We start from the raw sequence: 21,171 nt of genomic DNA on the forward strand, positions 1-21,171 counted from the left end.
GGCGCATTCACTGCTAGCGTCGGTACGTCGGCCCTACGCACTGCGACGGGCCGAGTCCGACGCTATTGTGAAAGTAGCCTTAATGGGGGAAAAAAGTGCCATGATGGGATGTGTGGATAGGATGTATCGGGACGCGTGGATAGGGTGCATCGGGACGCGTGGATAGGGTGCATCGGGACGCGTGGATAGGGTGCATCGGGGCGCGGGTATAGCGTGATCTCCGAGTATTTTGTAGTGCTCAGACATTTTGTTTTTCTTTCCTCAGCTGCATGATTTACAGCTGCTAGCCAGGCTAAATACATGTGAGGAATGGCTGTTAGGGCAATCCCCAAATGTATTCAGGCTGTCCAGCAGCTGTAAATCATGCAGCAGTGGCGACGAAAACTAAATGTCCGAACACTACAAAATACTCGGAGACCACCCGAGCGTGCTCTGGGAGACCCGAACACAGTGCTATTCGCTCATCACTAATCGGGTTGTGTTTATAGGATGTATTGGGACGCGTGGATAGGATGTATCATCCTGTATATTACTTTATCCAAGGGGTTTTTCTTCTAATTTAACAGTGTTTTTGTTTTTTTCTAGTGGTTCTGGGAGGTTGTACAAGAATTAACACAGGAGGAGAGAGTATTGCTTTTGCAATTTGTAACAGGCAGGTATGCAAGACCTACTGTCATGATTTATGTATAGAATATATGCTAAATGTGCAATTAACTATTAAAGAGTTTTTCTAGGACTAAGGTATTGATGACTATGCTTCGGATAGATGATCAATATGAGATTGTTGGGGGTCCGACTCTCAGTACTCACAGATCAGCTGGAAACTGCTCCTGCAGCGGCCAGATATAAATGATGTACGGGGGGGGGGGGGGGCGGCAGCTGCTAAGTACGTTACTACGTGTCGGCAAACCCCTTTAAATTCTCATGCAACCACAAATTTACACTTTGTGGCACTTGCTCTGACATGGTCATTTTCAAAAAAAATGTTTTGTTTATATATGTTTATGTGTAGCAGTAGTGGTCATTAGTGGATGGTGGATACATTTTCTGATCATAGAATTTTAATGAAGCACATCACATTATTACTATGTACATACAGTTAGGTCCATATATATTTGGACAGATACATTTTTCTAATTTTGATTATAGACATTACCACAATGAATTTTAAACAAAACAATTCAGATGCAGTTGAAGTTCAGACTTTCAGCTTTCATTTGAGGGTATCCACATTAAAATTGGATGAAGGGTTTTAGGAGTTTCAGCTCCTTAACATGTGCCACCCTGTTTTTAAAGGGACCAAAAGTAATTGGACAGATTCAATAATTTTAAATAAAATGTTAATTTCTAGTACTTGGTTGAAAACCCTTTGTTGGCAATGACTGCCTGAAGTCTTGAACTCATGGACATCACCAGACGCTGTGTTTCCTCCTTTTTGATGCTCTGCCAGGCCTTCACTGCGGTGGTTTTCAGTTGCTGTTTGTTTGTGGGCCTTTCTGTCTGAAGTGTAGTCTTTAACAAGTGAAATGCATGCTCAATTGGGTTGAGATCAGGTGACTGACTTGGCCATTCAAGAATATTCCCCTTATTTGCTTTAATAAACTTCTGGGTTGCTTTGGCTTTATGTTTTGGGTCATTGTCCATCTGTAGTATGAAACGACGACCAATCAGTTTGGCTGCATTTGGCTGAATCTGAGCACACAGTATGTCTCTGAATACCTCAGAATTCATTCGGCTGCTTCTGTCCTGTGTCACATCATCAATAAACACTAGTGACCCAGTGCCACTGGCAGCCATGCATGCCCAAACCATCACACTGCCTCCGCCGTGTTTTACAGATGATGTGGTATGCTTTGGATCATGAGCTGTACCACACCTTCGCCATACTTTTCTTTTTCCATCATTCTGGTACAGGTTGATCTTGGTTTCATCTGTCCAAAGAATGTTCTTCCAGAACTGTGCTGGCTTTTTTTAGATGTTTTTTTTTTTAGCAAAGTCTAGTCTAGCCTTTTTATTCTTGATGCTTATGAGTGACTTGCACCGTACAGTGAACCCTCTGTATTTACTTTCATGCAGTCTTCTCTTTAGGCTGCCGTCACACTAGCAGTATTTGGTCAGTATTTTACATCAGTATTTGTAAGCCAAAACCAGGAGTGGAACAATTAGAGGAAAAGTATAATAGAAACATATGCACCACTTCTGCATTCATCACCCACTCCTGGTTTTGGCTTGCAAATACTGATGTAAAATGCTGACCAAATACTGCTAGTGTGACGGCAGCCTTATGGTATATTTGGATATTGATACGCCTACCTGCTGGAGAGTGTTGTTCACTTAGTTGACTGTTGTCTTCCGTGGGCGCCCAGCTCCTTAACATGTGCCACCCTGCTTTTAAAGGGACCAAACGTAATTGGACAATTGACTCCAAGGCTATTTCATGGATAGGTGTGGGCAATCCCTTCGTTATGTCATTCTCAATTAGGCAGATAAAAGGCCTGGAGTTGATTTGAGGTGTGGTGCTTGCATTTGGAAGGTTTTGCTGTGAAGTAAACATGCGGTCAAAGGAGCTCTCCATACAGGTGAAACAAGCCATCCTTAAGCTGCGAAAACAGAAAAAACCAATCCGAGCAATTGCTACAATATTAGGAGTGGTAAATCTACAGTTTGGTACATTCTGAAAAAGAAAGCACTGGTGAACTCATCAATGCAAAAAGACCTGGGCGCCCACGGAAGACAACAGTGGTGGATGATCGCAGAATAATCTCCATGGTGAAGAGAAACCCCTTCACAACAGCCAACCAAGTGAACAACACTCTCCAGGAGGTAGGCATATCAATATCCAAATCTACCATAAAGAGAAGACTGCATGAAAGTAAATACAGAGGGTTCACTGCATGGTGCAAGCCACTCATAAGCATCAAGAATAAAAAGGCTAGACTGGACTTTGCTAAAAAAACATCTAAAAAAGCCAGCACAGTTCTGGAAGAACATTCTTTGGACAGATGAAACCAAGATCAACCTCTTCCAGAATGATGGAAAGAGAAAAGTATGGCGAAGGTGTGGTACAGCTCATGATCCAAAGCATACCACATCATCTGTAAAACACGGCGGAGGCAGTGTGATGGCTTGGGCATGCATGGCTGCCAGTGGCACTGGGTCACTAGTGTTTATTGATGATGTGACACAGGACAGAAGCAGCCAAATGAATTCTGAGGTATTCAGAGCCATACTGTGTGCTCAGATCCAGCCAAATGCAGCCAAACTGATTGGTCGTCGTTTCATACTACAGACGGACAATGACCCAAAACATAAAGCCAAAGCAACCCAGGAGTTTATTACAGCAAAGAAGTGGAATATTCTTGAATGGCCAAGTCAGTCACCTGATCTCAACCCAATTGAGCAGCATTTCACTTGTTAAAGACTAAACTTCAGACAGAAAGGCCCACAAACAAACAGCAACTGAAAACCACCACAGTGAAGGCCTGGCAGAGCATCAAAAAGGAGGAAACACAGCGTCTGGTGATGTCCATGAGTTCAAGACTTCAGGCAGTCATTGCCAGCAAAGGGTTTTCAACCACGAACTAGAAATTAAGATTTTATTTAAAATTATTGAATCTGTCCAATTACTTTTGCTCACTTTAAAAACAGAGTGGCACATGTTAAGGAGCTGAAACTCCTAAACCCTTCATCCAATTTTAATATGGATACCCTCAAATGAAAGCTGAAAGTCTGAACTTCAACTGCATCTGAATTGTTTTGTTTAAAATTCATTGTGGTAATGTCTATAACCAAAATTAGAAAAATGTATCTGTCCAAATATATATGGACCTAACTGTATAGTGCAAGAGTGCACAACCTCTTTTAGCCTGGGGTCCGTATTGTCATGTTTCTTCACTTTAGGGGGACACAATTAAAATGAAGCTGCTTTGTGTCTTGCGAATATGATAATGGTACTCAAATTGTGGTTAAATAATGAAATTCTCATATGTAATCACATGTAGAATTGCACATTATTCTCTAGCTGCTGCTGTTCGGATCCTAGTCTACTAAGTTGTACACACACTGTTCACAAGATCAGACGCATACAGCGCATACATGCAGCACATACACATCACCCTCATATCAGACGCATACAGCACATACACCACTCACATATCAGCCGCATACAGCGCATACACCACTCACATATCAGACGCATACAGCACATACACCGCTCACATATCAGACGCATATATAGCATACACTGCTCACATATTAGACGCATACAGAGCCAAGAGTGTGCAAAGCCGTCATCAAAGCAAAAGGTGGCTACTTTGAAGAACCTCGAATATAAGACATAATTTCAGTTGTTTCACACTTTTTTAAGTATATAATTCCACGTGTTAATTCATAGTTTTGATGCCTTCAGTGTGAATGTACAATTTTCGTAGTCATGAAATTACAGAAAAATCTTTAAATGAGAAGGTGTGTCCAAATTTTTGGTCTGTACTGTATGTACAGTATGTATGTGTGTGTGTATATATCCCCCACACCACCTCCTCACTTCGCCCCTTGTCAGTCGGTGTTCCTCAAGGCTCTGTTCTAGGACCCCTACTCTTCTCCATCTACACTTTCGGCCTGGGACAGCTCATAGAATCCCACGGTTTGCAGTACCATCTCTACGCTGATGACACGCAGATCTACCTATCCGGACCTGACCTCACCTCCTTACTTACCAAAATCCCTCACTGTCTGTCTGCTGTCTTCTTTTCTGCTCGCTTTCTAAAACTGAACATGGACAAAACAGAATTCATCATCTTTCCCCCATCTCACTCTACCCCTCCACCAGACCTATCCATCAATGTCAATGGCTGCTCACTTTCCCCAGTCCCACACGTCCGGTGCCTCGGGGTGATCCTCGACTCTGCCCTCTCTTTTAAGCCACATATCCAAGCCCTTGCCTCCTCCTGCCGTCTCAAACTCAAAAATATTTCCTGGATCCGTGCTTTCCTTGACCGCGACACCGCAAAAACGCTAGTGCATGCCCTTATCATCTCCCGCCTTGACTACTGCAACCTCCTACTCTCTGGACTCCCCTCTAGCACTCTGGCACCACTCCAATCCATCCTACACTCTGCTGCCCGACTAATCTATCTGTCTCTCTGCTATTCCCCAGCCTCTCCCCTATGTCAAGCCCTCCACTGGCTTTCTATCGCCCAGAGACTCCAGTTCAAAACCCTCACAATGACATGCAAAGCCATCCACAACCTGTCTCCTCCATACATCTGTGACATGGTCTCCCGGTACCTACCTACACGCAATCTCCGATCCTCTCAAGACCTCCTTCTCTACTCCCCTCTCATCTCTTCTTCGCACAACCGCATCCAAGACTTCTCCAGTGCTTCCCCCATACTCTGGAACTCTCTACCCCAACACATCAGACTCTCGCCTACCATAGAAACCTTCAAAAAGAACCTGAAGACTCGCCTCTTACGACAAGCCTGCAGTGATCCTGAACTTACTGAACCACAGCACAACCTGCCCTACCCTCTCCTAGTATTTCATCACCCATCCCCTGCAGACTGTGAGCCCTCGCGGGCAGAGTCCTCCCTCCTTATGTACCTGTGTGCCTTGTTTTTTGCTCATGTTTAATGTATTTGTCTATATTTGCCCCGTATTCACATGTAAAGCGCCTTGGTATAAATGGCGCTATAAAAATGTATAATAATAATTATATATATATATATATATATATATATATTTGAGTATAAACCGACCCGAGTATAAGCCGACCCCCCTAATTTTGCCACAAAAAACTGGGAAAACTTATTGACTCGAGTATAAGCCTAGGGTGGGAAATGCAGCAGCTACCGGTTAATGTCAAAAATAAAAATAGATACCAATAAAAGTAAAATTAATTGAGACATCAGTAGGTTAAGTGTTTTTGAATATCCATATTGAATCACGAGCCCCATATAATGCTCCATACAGTTCATGATGGGCCCTGTTGTGAATTCTGTGGCAGAGCTCCCTCCTGTGGTCACAAGTGGTACTTCGGCTGATTCTCTCTATGAGCTTCCGTTGGTGGAGGAGAGTGGTACTGCGGCTTCTGAGTTTCCTTCCTCAGGTGATGTGGTGAAGTCGTTAGGTGCTGCTCTATTTAACTCCACCTAGTGCTTTGATCCTGGCCCCCAGTCAATGTTCTAGTATAGGACTTGCTTCCTCCTGGATCGTTCCTGTGGCCTGCTGCTCTGCATAGCTAAGTTCTGCTTTGCTATTTTGTTTGCTGTTTTTTTCTGTCCAGCTTGTCTATTTGTTTTTTCCTGCTTGCTGGAAGCTCTGGGACGCAGAGGGTGTACCTCTGTGCCGTTAGTTCGGTACGGAGGGTCTTTTTGCCCCCTTTGCGTGGTTATTTGTAGGGTTTTGTGTTGACCGCAAAGTTACCTTTCCTATCCTCGCTCTGTTCAGAAAGTCGGGCCTCACTTTGCTAAATCTATTTCATCTCTACGTTTGTCTTTTCATCTTAACTCACAGTCATTATATGTGGGGGGCTGCCTTTTCCTTTGGGGTATTTCTCTGAGGCAAGGTAGGCTTATTTTCTATCTTCAGGCTAGCTAGTTTCTCAGGCTGTGCCGAGTTGCATAGGGAGCGTTAGGCGCAATCCACGGCTGCTTCTAGTGTGGTTGGAGAGGATTAGGGATTGCGGTCAGCAGAGTTCCCACGTCTCAGAGCTCGTTCTATGTTTTTGGGTTACTGTCAGGTCACTGTATGTGCTCTGACTTCTATGTCCATTGTGGTACTGAATTACCTATCATAACAGTACTGGAGGCCTAAAGTACTAATGATTCTCAATAGAGGGAAAAAAAGAAGTTCTGAGACCATTTTTTTTTCTCTGCACTGTGTTTTGCCTTTTTTTCCCCCTAGACATTTGGGTGGTTCAGGACACAGGTGTAGCGATGGACATTAAAGGTCTGTCTTCATGTGTGGATCAGCTCACGGCAAGAGTACAAAATATTCAAGACTTTGTGGTTCAGAATTCTATGTTAGAACCAAGAATTCCTATTCCTGATTTGTTTTTTTGAGATAGAACTAAATTTCTGAGTTTCAAAAATAATTGTAAACTATTTCTGGCTTTGAAACCTCGCTCCTCTGGTGACCCAGTTCAACAAGTTAGGATCGTTATTTCTTTTTTACGTGGCGACCCTCAGGACTGGGCATTTTCTCTTGCGCCAGGAGATCCTGCATTAAGTAATATTGATGCGTTTTTCCTGGCACTCGGATTGCTGTACGATGAACCTAATTTAGTGGATCAGGCAGAGAAAAATTTGCTGGCTCTGTGTCAGGGTCAGGATGAGATAGAGGTATATTGTCAGAAATTTAGAAAGTGGTCCGTACTCACTCAATGGAATGAAGGTGCGCTTGCAGCTATTTTCAGAAAGGGTCTCTCTGAAGCCCTTAAGGATGTCATGGTGGGATTTCCTATGCCTGCTGGTCTGAATGAGTCTATGTCTTTGGCCATTCAGATCGGTCGACGCTTGCGTGAGCGTAAATCTGTGCACCATTTGGCGGTATTATCTGAGCATAAACCTGAGCCTATGCAGTGCGACAGGACTTTGACCAGAGTTGAACGGCAAGAACACAGACGTCTCAATGGGCTGTGTTTCTACTGTGGTGATTCCACTCATGCTATCTCTGATTGTCCTAAGCGCACTAAGCGGTTCGCTAGGTCTGCCACCATTGGTACGGTACAGTCAAAATTTCTTTTGTCCGTAACCTTGATCTGCTCTTTGTCATCTTATTCTGTCATGGCATTTGTGGATTCAGGCGCTGCCCTGAATTTGATGGACTTGGAGTATGCTTGGCGTTGTGGGTTTTTCTTGGAGCCCTTGCAGTGTCCTATTACATTGAGAGGAATTGATGCTACGCCTTTGGCCAAGAATAAGCCTCAGTACTGGACCCAGCTGACCATGTGCATGGCTCCTGCACATCAGGAGGTTATTCGCTTTCTGGTGTTGCATAATCTGCATGATGTGGTCGTGTTGGGGTTGCCATGGCTACAATTCCATAAAACAGTATTAGATTGGAAATCCATGTCTGTGTCCAGCTGGGGTTGTCAGGGGGTACATGGTGATGTCCCATTTCTGTCTATTTCGTCATCCACCCCTTCTGAGGTCCCAGAGTTCTTGTCTGATTACCGGGATGTATTTGATGAGCCCAAGTCCGATACCCTACCTCCGCATAGGGATTGTGATTGTGCTATCGATTTGATTCCTGGTAGTAAATTCCCAAAAGGTCGACTGTTTAATTTATCTGTGCCTGAGCACGCCGCTATGCGGAGTTACGTGAAGGAGTCCTTGGAGAAGGGGCATATTCGCCCGTCATCGTCGCCATTAGGAGCGGGGTTCTTTTTTGTGGCCAAGAAGGATGGTTCGCTGAGACCTTGTATAGATTACCGCCTTTTAAATAAGATCACGGTTAAATTTCAGTACCCCTTGCCATTGTTATCTGATTTGTTTGCTCGGATTAAGGGGGCTAGTTGGTTCACCAAGATAGATCTTCGTGGTGCGTATAATCTAGTGCGTATTAAGCGAGGCGATGAATGGAAAACTGCATTTAATACGCCCGAGGGCCATTTTGAGTACCTAGTAATGCCATTCGGACTTGCCAATGCTCCATCAGTGTTTCAGTCCTTTATGCATGACATCTTCCGAGAGTACCTGGATAAATTCCTGATTGTATACTTGGATGATATTTTGGTCTTCTCGGATGATTGGGAGTCGCATGTGAAGCAGGTCAGAACGGTGTTTCAGGTCCTGCGTGCTAATTCTTTGTTTGTGAAGGGATCAAAGTGTCTCTTTGGTGTTCAGAAGGTTTCATTTTTGGGGTTCATTTTTTCCCCTTCTACTATCGAGATGGACCCTGTTAAGGTCCAAGCCATCCATGATTGGACTCAGCCGACATCTCTGAAAAGTCTGCAAAAGATCCTGGGCTTTGCTAATTTTTATCGTCGCTTCATCTGCAATTTTTCTAGTATTGCTAAACCATTGACCGATTTAACCAAGAAGGGTGCTGATGTGGTCAATTGGTCTTCTGCTGCTGTGGAAGCTTTTCAAGAGTTGAAGCGTCGTTTTACTTCTGCCCCTGTGTTGTGTCAACCGGATGTTTCGTTTCCATTCCAGGTCGAGGTTGATGCTTCTGAGATTGGAGCAGGGGCTGTTTTGTCGCAGAGAAGTTCTGGTTGCTCGGTGATGAAACCATGCGCCTTCTTTTCCTGGAAGTTTTCGCCTGCTGAGCGAAATTATGATGTTGGCAATCGAGAGTTGCTGGCCATGAAGTGGGCATTCGAGGAGTGGCGTCATTGGCTTGAAGGAGCTAAGCATCGTGTGGTGGTCTTGACTGATCACAAGAACTTGACTTATCTTGAGTCTGCCAAGCGGTTGAATCCTAGACAGGCTCGTTGGTCGCTGTTTTTTGCCCGTTTTGACTTTGTGGTTTCGTACCTTCCGGGCTCTAAAAATGTGAAGGCGGATGCCCTGTCTAGGAGTTTTGTGCCCGACTCTCCGGGTTTATCTGAGCCGGCGGGTATTCTCAAAGAGGGAGTAATTGTGTCTGCCATCTCCCCTGATTTGCGGCGGGTGCTGCAAAAATTTCAGGCTAATAAACCTGATCGTTGCCCAGCGGAGAAACTGTTTGTCCCTGATAGGTGGACAAATAAAGTTATCTCTGAGGTTCATTGTTCGGTGTTGGCTGGTCATCCTGGAATCTTTGGTACCAGAGAGTTAGTGGCTAGATCCTTCTGGTGGCCATCTCTGTCGCGGGATGTGCTTTCTTTGTGCAAGTCCTGTGGGATTTGTGCTCGGGCTAAGCCCTGCTGTTCTCGTGCCAGTGGGTTGCTTTTGCCCTTGCCGGTCCCGAAGAGGCCTTGGACACATATCTCTATGGATTTTATTTCTGATCTTCCCGTCTCTCAAAAAATGTCAGTCATTTGGGTGGTTTGTGATCGCTTCTCTAAGATGGTCCATTTGGTACCCTTGTCTAAATTACCGTCCTCCTCTGATTTGGTGCCATTGTTCTTCCAGCATGTGGTTTGTTTACATGGCATTCCAGAGAATATCGTTTCTGACAGAGGTTCCCAGTTTCTTTTGAGGTTTTGGCGAGCCTTTTGTGCAAGGATGGGCATTGACTTGTCTTTTTCCTCGGCTTTCCATCCTCAGACTAATGGCCAGACCGAACGAACCAATCAGACCTTGGAAACATATCTGAGATGCTTTGTTTGTGCTGATCAGGATGACTGGGTGTCCTTTTTGCCTTTGGCTGAGTTCGCTCTTAATAATCGGGCCAGCTCGGCTACCTTGGTTTCGCCGTTTTTCTGCAACTCTGGGTTCCATCCTCGTTTCTCTTCAGGGCAGGTTGAGTCTTCGGACTGTCCTGGTGTGGATACTGTGGTGGACAGGTTGCAGCAGATTTGGACTCATGTAGTGGACAATTTGACCTTGTCCCAGGAGAAGGCTCAACGTTTCGCTAATCGCAGACGCTGTGTGGGTCCCCGACTTCGTGTTGGGGATTTGGTTTGGTTGTCTTCTCGTCATATTCCTATGAAGGTTTCCTCTCCTAAGTTTAAACCTCGTTTCATTGGTCCGTATAGGATTTCTGAGGTTCTTAATCCTGTGTCTTTTCGTTTGACCCTTCCAGACTCTTTCTCCATCCATAACGTATTCCATAGGTCATTGTTGCGGAAATACGTGGCACCTATGGTTCCATCTGTTGATCCTCCTGCCCCGGTTTTGGTGGAGGGGGAGTTGGAGTATATTGTGGAGAAGATTTTGGATTCTCGTGTTTCAAGACGGAAACTCCAGTATCTGCTTAAGTGGAAGGGTTATGCTCAGGAAGATAATTCCTGGGTCTTTGCCTCTGATGTCCATGCTCCCGATCTTGTTCGTGCCTTTCATATGGCTCATCCTGGTCGTCCTGGGGGCTCTGGTGAGGGTTCGGTGACCCCTCCTCAAGGGGGGGGGTACTGTTGTGAATTCTGTGGCAGAGCTCCCTCCTGTGGTCACAAGTGGTACTTCGGCTGATTCTCTCTATGAGCTTCCGTTGGTGGAGGAGAGTGGTACTGCGGCTTCTGAGTTTCCTTCCTCAGGTGATGTGGTGAAGTCGTTAGGTGCTGCTCTATTTAACTCCACCTAGTGCTTTGATCCTGGCCTCCAGTCAATGTTCTAGTATAGGACTTGCTTCCTCCTGGATCGTTCTTGTGGCCTGCTGCTCTGCATAGCTAAGTTCCGCTTTTGTTATTTTTGTTTGCTGTTTTTTCTGTCCAGCTTGCTTGTTTGGTTTTTTCTTGCTTGCTGGTAGCTCTGGGACGCAGAGGGTGTACCTCCGTGCCGTTAGTCGGTACGGAGGGTCTTTTTGCCCCCTTTGCGTGGTTATTTGTAGGGTTTTGTGTTGACCGCAAAGTTACCTTTCCTATCCTCGCTCTGTTCAGAAAGTCGGGCCTCACTTTGCTAAATCTATTTCATCTCTACGTTTGTCTTTTCATCTTAACTCACAGTCATTATATGTGGGGGGCTGCCTTTTCCTTTGGGGTATTTCTCTGAGGCAAGGTAGGCTTATTTTCTATCTTCAGGCTAGCTAGTTTCTCAGGCTGTGCCGAGTTGCATAGGGAGCATTAGGCGCAATCCACGGCTGCTTCTAGTGTGGTTGGAGAGGATTAGGGATTGCGGTCAGCAGAGTTCCCACGTCTCAGAGCTCGTTCTATGTTTTTGGGTTACTGTCAGGTCACTGTATGTGCTCTGACTTCTATGTCCATTGTGGTTCTGAATTACCTATCATAACAGGGCCCCATAAGATGCTCCATACAAAATACGCCCCATATAATGCTCCATATTAAAATATGCCCCATATAAGATGCTCCATAGAAATATTTGACCCATACAATGCAGCATAAAGGTTGATGGCTCCATGAGATGCTCCACACATTATGCCCCATAAGATGCACCACACATTATGGCCCCATGAGATTCTTCATACATTATGGCCCCATGAGATGCTCCATACATTATGGCCCCATGAGATGCTCCATACATTGTGGCCCCATGAGATGCTCCATACATTATGGCCCCATGAGATGCTCCATACATTATGGCCCCATGAGATGCTCCATACATTGTGGTCCCATGAGATGCTCCACACATTGTTGCCCCATACGATGCTCCATACATTGTGGCCCCATATGATGCTCCATACATTGTAGCCCCATGAAATGCTCCATACATCGAGGCCACATACGAAGCTCCATAAATTGTGGCCCCATAAGATGCTCCATACATTGTGGCCCCATGAGATGCTCCATACATTGTGGCCCCATACGATGCTCCATACATTGTGGCCCCATACGATGCTCCATACATTGTGGCCCCATGAGATGCTCCATACATTGTGGCCCCATACGAAGCTCCATACATTGTGGCCCCATAAGATGCTCCACACATTTGCCCCATTTGCTGTTGCTGCGATTAAAATAAAAAAAATCACATACTCACCTCTCTTCGCTCAGGCCCCCAGCACTTGCGATAGTCACCTTCCTCGTTCCACCGCTGCGTGCTGCTCTGTCTTCCATCCTCTGCACTGACTGTTCAGGCAGAGGGCGGCGTGCACACTAAGGCTACGTTCACATTTGCGTTGTGCGCCGCTGCGTCGGCGACGCAACGCACAACGCAAATAAAAACGCACGCAAAAACGCTGCGTTTTGCGACGCATGCGTCGTTTTTTGCCGAAATTTGGACGCAAGAAAAATGCAACTTGTTGCGTTTTCTGCGCCCGACGCTTGCGGCAAAAAAAACGCATGATGCATGCGTCGCCGCTGCGTCGCCCGACGCAAACACGCAAAACGCTAATGTGAGCGTAGCCTAATCGCGTCATCGCGCCCTCTGACCTGAACAGTGCAGAGGATGTAAGACAGAGCGGCGCGCAGTGGTGGAACGAGGAAGGTGACTATCGCGCAATGCTCACTTCCCCCGATATACTCACCTGCTCCCGGCACGGTCCCTGGCAGCGTCTCACTGTCAGATGGTCTCCGGGAGCCGGCGACATCTTCCTGTGTTAAGCGGTCACGTACCGCTCATTACAGTAATGAATATGCGTCCATATTCATTACTTTAATGAGCGGTACCACGTGACCGCTGAACACAGGAAGAGCTGCCCGGAGACAATCGGACATGCAGGGACAGCGCCAGGAGCAGGTGAGTATGTCACCACGCCGCTCCCCCGCTGACCCCCCCGCACTGACAATGACTCGAGTAAAAGCCGAGAGGGTCACATTCAGCCCAAAAAAGTGGGCTGAAAATCTCGGCTTATACTAGAGTATATACGGTATATATCTATAATATAACGCTGGGAGCGTCACTCTGTCCGAAGCCTTTATAGACTGCGCAAGCGTCGGCGCAGTCTGGACTCCACAGAGTGACGCAGCCCAGGAGATCGCGGTATGCGTAAGCACTGAACGCACACCGCAATCTCCAACGGAGACCCGTCGTCCGGGTCCTCTGCCTGTGACGTTCAGAGGGCGCAATGACGAGCTTAATGCGCGCCGCCCTCTGACTGAACAGTCACAGCCAGAGGACCCGGAAGATGAAGCGGCACGCAGCACTGGATCAGGGCCAGGTGACTATAGCAAGTGTCGGGGGCCTGAGCTAGCGGCGACTCCGGCACCTGACCCCCACAGTGCGCCGGTTTCCCTGCCTGCTCAGGCCCCCCAGCACTCGACGCCCAGCGACGATAGGTGAGTATGTTATTTTTTTTTTTTATATATATCCCAGCAGCATACGGGGCATATAATACTATGGAGCATCTTATGGGGGCCATCAACATTTATGGAGCAGCATACGGGGCATATACTATGGAGCATCTTATGGGGGCCATCAACATTTATGGAGCAGTATACGGGGCATATACTATGGAGCATCTTATGGAGGCCATCAACATTTATGGAGCAGCATACGGGGCATATCCTATGGAGCATCTTATGGGGGCCATCAACATTTATGGAGCAGTATACGGGGCATATACTATGGAGCATCTTATGGGGGCCATCAACATTTATGAAGCAGCATACGGGGCATATACTGTGGAGCATCTTATGGGGGCCATCAACATTTATGGAGCAGTATATGGGGCATATACTATGGAGCATCTTATGGGGGCCATCAACATTTATGGATCAGCATATGGGGCATATACTATGGAGCATCTTATGGGGGCCATCAACATTTATGGAGCAGCATACGGGGCATATACTATGGAGCATCTTATGGGGGCCATCAACATTTATACTATGGAACATCTTATGGGGGCCATCAACATTTATGGATCAGCATATGGGGCATATACTATGGAGCATCTTATGGGGGCCATCAACATTTATGGAGCAGCATACGGGGCATATACTATGGAGCATCTTATGGGGGCCATCAACCTTTATGGAGCAGCGTATGGGGCATATGGAAGGAAGCAGCCAAGTACAGAACGGTGGCACAGGATGGGAGCAGCACATGACAGAATAGGGCAGCACATGACAGAACGGGGGCGCAGGATGGCAGCAGCACATGACAGAACGGGGGCGCAGGATGGCAGCAGCACATGACAGAACGGGGGCGCAGGATGGGAGCAGCACATGACACGATGGGGGCGCAGGATGGGAGCAGCAAATGACAGAATGGAGGCGCAGGATGGGTGCAGCACATGTCAGAATGGGGGCGCAGGATGGGAGCAGCGCATGACAGGATGGGGGAGCAGGATGGGAGCAGCAAATGACAGAATGGGGGCACAGGATGGGAGCAGCACATGTCAGAATGGAGGCGCAGGATGGAAGCAGCGCATGACAGGATGGGGGAGCAGGATAGGAGCAGCACATGACAGAACTGGGGCGTAGGATGGGAGCAGTACATGACAGAATGGGGGCTCAAGATGGGAGCAGCACATACCAGGATGGAGACCATATACCAATATAAATGCTCGCCACCTGGGCATAGAATGGGTTCAATAGCTAGTATACGTATACATATATATATATATATATATATATATATATATATATATATATATATATATACAGTCATGGACAAAAAGAGTGATCAGCTTAACAGCAATTACTGTACTTGCAAAGTCAATATTTGCCCAGAAAATAAACTTTAACCCCCAAAACACATTTCAACATCATTGCAGTCCTGCCTTAAAAGGAGCAGCTAACATCGTTTTAGTGATTGATCCATTAACACAGGTGTGGGTGTTGATGAGGACAGGGCTGGCGATCAATCAGTCATGATTAAGTAAGAATGACATCACTGGACACTTTAAAAGGAGGCTGGTGCTTGGTATCATTGTTTCTCTTCAGTTAACCATGGTTATCTCTAAAGAAACACGTGCAGCCATCATTGCACTGCACAAAAATGGCCTAACAGGGAAGAGTATCGCAGCTACAAAGATTGCACCTCAGTCAACAATCTATCGCATCATCAAGAACTTCAAGGAGAGAGCTCCCATTCTTGTCAAAAAGGCTTCAGGGCGCCCAAGAAAGACCAGCAAGCGCCAGGACCGTATCTTAACACTGTTTCAGCTGCGGGATCGGACTACCAGCAGTGCCGAGCTTGCTCAGGAATGGCAGCAGGCTGGTGTGAGTGCTTCTGCACGCACTGTGAGGCAGAGACTCTTTGAGCAAGGCCTGGTTTCAAGGAGGGCAGCAAAGAAGCCACTTCTCTCCAGAAAAAACATCAGGGACCGATTGATATTCTGCAAAAGGTACAGGGAGTGGACTGCTGAGGACTGGGGCAAAGTCATTTTCTCTGATGAATCCCTTTTTCGATTGTTTGGGACATCTGGAAAACAGCTTATTCGGAGAAGAAGAGGTGAGCGCTACCACCAGTCTTGTCTCCTGCCAACTGTAAAGCATCCTGAAACCATGCATGTGTGGGGTTGCTTCTCAGCCAAGGGAATCGGCTCACTCACAGTCTTGCCTAAAAACACAGCCATGAAAAAAGAATGGTACCAGGATGTCCTCCAAGAGCAAATTCTCCCAACCGTCCAAGAGCAGTTTGGCGCCCAACAATGCCTTTTCCAGCATGATGGAGCACCTTGCCATAAAGCAAAGGTGATAACTAAATGGCTCATGGAACAAAACATAGAGATTTTGGGTCCATGGCCTGGAAACTCCCCAGATCTTAATCCCATTGAGAATTTGTGGTCAATCATCAAGAGATGGGTGGACAAACAAAAACCAACAAATTCTGGCAAAATGCAAGCATTGATTATGCAAGAATGGACTGCTATCAGTCAGGATTTGGTCCAGAAGTTGATTGAGAGCATGCCAGGGAGAATTGCAGAGGTCTTGAAGAAGAAGGATCAACACTGCAAATATTGACTTGCTGCATTAACTCATTCTAACTGCCAATATAACCTATTGGTACTTATAATATGATTGCAATTATATTTCTGTATGAGATATAAACATCAGACAAACACTAATAAAAACCAGAGGGCAGCAGATCATGTGAAAATATAATTTTGGTGTCATTCTCAAAAATTTTGGCCATGACTGTGTATATATATATATATATATATATATATATATATATATATATATATATATATATATATACCGTATATACTCGAGTATAAGCCGACCACCCTAATTTTGCCACAAAAAACTGGGAAAACTTAATCACACATAATCCTTGATACAGTTCATTATGGCCCCATAAGATGCTCCATATAGCAATGTGCCACATATAATGCTCAATACAGTTCATTATGGCCCCATAGATGCTCCTTATAACAATGTGCCACATACAATGCTCCATACAGTTCATTATGGCCCCATAAGATGCTCCATATAACAATGTGCCACATATAATGCTCAATACAGTTCATTATGGCCCCATAGATGCTCCATATAACAATGTGCCACATATAATGCTCGATACAGTTCATTATGGCCCCATAGATGCTCCATATAACAATGTGCCACATATAATGCTTGATACAGTTCATTATGGCCCCATAGATGCTCCTTATAACAATGTGCCACATACAATGCTCCATACAGTTCATTATGGCCCCATAGATGCTCCATATAACAATGTGCCACATATAATGCTCCATACAGTTAATTACGGCCCCATAGATGCTCCATATAACAATGTGCCACATATAATGCTGCTGCTGCAATTAAAAAAAAAAATATATGACATACTCCCCTCTCGTCGCTTCTCTTCAACGTCCCGTCTCTCCACAGTGACTGTTCAGGCAGAGGGCGGCGCGCACACTAATACATCATCGCGCTCTCTGACCTGAACAGTCACTGCAGAGGACGGAGCAGCGCTGACGCTGGAACGAGGGACAGGTGAATATTTAATACTCACCTGCTCCTGGCGCTGTCCCTGGCAGCTTCTCCCGGACAGACTGTCTCTGGTGCAGGCAGCTTCTTCCTCTTTCAGCAGTAATTGGTACCACTCATTACAGGAATGAAAATGCGGCTCCACCCCTATGGGAGTGGAGTCCATATTCATTACTTTAATGAGCGGTACCACATGACCGCTGAACAGAGGAAGAAGGTGCCGGAGACCATGAGACATGCAGGGACCGCGTCAGGAGCAGGTGAGTATGTAACCGTCGTCGCTCCCCCTCACCCGCTGACCCCCCGCCTTCCATGACTCGAGTATAAGCCGCGAGGGGCACTTTCAGCCCATTTTTTTGGGCTGAAAATCTCGACTTATACTCGAGTATATACGGTGTATATATACACACAAACACATATGTGTGTGTTATACGGTGGCATGTAAAAGTCCAGGCACCCCTGGTCAAAATTACTGTTATTGTGAACAGTTAAGCAAGTTGAAGATAAAATGATCTCTAAAAGGCCTGATGTTAAAGATGACACATTTTCTTCGTATTTTAGGCAAAAAAAAATACATATATCACCCTTTATATTTTAAACATTGCAGAAAGGAAAATCTTTCTATTTATATTATAGAGAGGTAGAGATGTAGATCTAACATATAATTGCCTAGAATACTACTTCCTGCAATTTGTGCCAACTTCCGTGGCTTTGTCCGGAGCTAATGTCCGGAGCTAATGTCCGGAGCTAATGTCCGGAGATAAGTGACGTCAACAGTGTCCAGTGTCTGATTGGTTGCCGCCTGCTGCGAGCGACCAATCAGAAACGTGCCGTACTGTGACACACTCCGCCCGCCATTTTGGTGTGATTTTTGAATTTTTACCTCACAGCAAGTTTCTACTGCGTGGAGGCGGGCCCAGTGATGTTGCTCTTCAAGCTCCTGCCGAATTTCGTCAAAAAAATGATAATACCATTTACCAAAACTATATATATTTAGTTGTGAAGTGGTTCAGTGACATTTTCACACCAATTTTGAACTTTTGTTTGGTGTTTTCTCCATATACTGCCTATTATTATTGTTCTTTCTTACTATTATTTATTAATTGTATTATTCTTACATTTGAATAAATAAAGTATATATGGATTCTAGACTCCCGATTCTTTAGAATCGGGCTGCCATCTAGTATATAAATAATATAAATACAGGTCAGCAATCATTGGCCATCAGACCCTTGAATGAAATACATCCAGTTTCAGCTTCCTAATGGTTAAATGTATTTCTTTATGTCTCTATTAACAAATATAACTGCGTAGTTCTTCTGCTTCAGTCTGTCTGTGTGTTTCTCCATTATGATTTCATCTCCGTCTAAGCATAGCTTTAGTGCCACTTCAGCGACAAAAAATCAAACATTCCGTCCCCTGACTGCACACCATAAAATTAATTCAATGGATATGGTAAAACAAATGCATCTATGATTGCAGCTTTTAAGATTGCTAGATGTCTTTAAGAAGAACTGAGATGTCTGTGTCTCCTGCTGTATATGCGCCTTACAGTCATAATTGAATAGCTTGAGCTGTGATGGCTGTATTGTGTCCCCTGCTGTATGTCTGCCTTGCAGTAATATTGGAGTGGCTTGAATTCTGATACTTGTATTGTTTATGAAGCAGTACTGTGGTATGGATAGACATCAATGCAAAGCTTTACATAAATCCCACACAAAGAAGTCTTCCATCTTCTAACCTTTTCCTAACTGCTTACAATAGACACTTTCCTACAGTAATCCAATCGCTTCCAGAAAAATGCTGATAGTTAATATGATTTATCAAGTAGTCATGTTGCCACAATCTGCTGTTGAATAATGCCTTATATAAATATTTTTTTTTTCCAAATGTATATGTTCAGTCAGAGAATATCTGCATTCAGTAAAGCCCTGGTAGACCACTACAATATGTAGGTTTGTATTCCCTCTAAACCTTCCTTCGGCTTCTGTACAGCAATATGACATTTTATTTTAAACATAGATTATAGTCTAATATATAAAGCTGAATGTGTGTATGTGTGTGTGTATATGTGTGTATGTCCGGGATTGGCATCTGAACCGTAGCAGCTACAGCCACAAAATTTTGCACAGTCACACGTCTGGACCCCGAGAGCGTCATAGGCTATGTTGTGAGGTGAAATTTTAACCCCGCGCTTTCCAATTCACCAAATAATTTTCCCCCTATCTACATAATGGGGAAAAAGTGAATTGAAAAGTGTTGGAGGCAAATTGACAGCTGCCAGATGTGAACAAGGGGGACTTAAAGAATGAGAGCGATGGTGCCAAAGAGTATATACCGTACAGTTGCTAAGGTGGGGCCACGACATGGGATACTCACCACACACGGGGATATGAACACACACACAAAATGCGCCACACACTACCACGTGCGTGAACACATATACCACCCTCAGCACACATTTCACCACACATACACCAACCTCGCCACATAATAGTCGAAACACAAAAGTCGCCGCTCAAAACTCGCCACGCGCAAAACTCGCCACGCGCAAAACTCGCCACATGCAAAACGAGGCTCACGCAAAACTTGCACCCGCGGAAAAATTGCCACATGCACAAAAGTTGCAACACATGCAAAAGTTGCCTCAAACAAAACTTGCACATACTCAAAAGGCACCACACAAAACTCGCCATGCACAAAACTTGCTGCACACAACTTGCTACACTAACCTGTCACATGCAACTCGACACACAAAAAGTTGCTACACGCATGTCACCACACAAAACTCATCTCACAAAAGTCGCCACATTCATGTCGCCACACGCAACTCAACACACACAACTTGACAAACGAAACTCGCCCTAAAACACACACAAGTCTGGTATTATCCTTCAAAAATAAAAATCTGATTAATAAGCAGACAAACTACAAGAGCAACAAATGTACCATATAGGAAATACGGCAGCTGTCAGTCACATGACCTGTCTATTATGTGTATGTGTGAGCTAATATATACTGCCAGGGGGAAGGCTTCCTGTTGGCTGGGGATTTATCAGGCTGCCAATTTAGCTTACAAATACTGAGGTAAAAATACTGACCAAATAACGTTTGAACGAGGTCTAATACAGGAGGAGATGACATACAGATATATACTATGTACAGGGGAGATAACACACAGGTATATACTATATACAGGAGAGATGACACAGGTATATACTATATAGAGGAGGAGATGACATACAGGTACATACTATATACAGGAGGAGATGACATACAGGTATATACTATATACAAGAGGAGATGACACACAGGTATATACTATATACAGGAGCAGATGACCTACAGGTATATACTATATACAGGAGGAGATGACATACAGGTATATGCTATATATAGGAGATGACATACAGGTATATGCTATATACAGGAGGAGATGACACACAGATATATACTATATACAGGGGAGATGACACACAGGTATATACTATATACATGAGGAGATGACATACAGGTATATACTAGATATAGGAGGAGATGACATACAGGTATATACTATATAAAGGGGAGACAACACACAGCAGGTATACACTATATACAGGGGAGATGACATACAGGTATATACTATATACAGGAGATGACATACAGGTGTATACTATATATAAGGGAGATGACAAACATGTATATACTGAGGTGAAAATGAGAGGTGTGAGGTGATAATGAAAAGTTGTGAGTGCAAAATGAGGACTGAGGGAAAATAGTGGAGTGATCGGAAAATGACAGATGTGAGGTCGAAATGACAAGTG

The 21,171-nt window shown here is 44.9% G+C and overlaps 1 protein-coding gene across 4 annotated transcripts in view; it reads left to right on the forward strand.

Moving 5' to 3' along the window:
• Window positions 1–21,171, forward strand: part of HACE1 (HECT domain and ankyrin repeat containing E3 ubiquitin protein ligase 1) — a 163,121-nt gene that overhangs the window by 119,016 nt on the left and 22,934 nt on the right. For all 4 annotated transcript variants that reach the window (XM_069726307.1, XM_069726306.1, XM_069726304.1 and 1 more), the window contains one exon: window positions 586–656. In XM_069726307.1, coding sequence (XP_069582408.1) covers window positions 586–656 — 71 coding nt within the window. The remainder of the gene's footprint in view (window positions 1–585; window positions 657–21,171) is intronic.

Source organism: Ranitomeya imitator, chromosome 5 (genome assembly GCF_032444005.1).
Source record: "Ranitomeya imitator isolate aRanImi1 chromosome 5, aRanImi1.pri, whole genome shotgun sequence".
Lineage (NCBI taxonomy): Eukaryota > Metazoa > Chordata > Amphibia > Anura > Dendrobatidae > Ranitomeya > Ranitomeya imitator.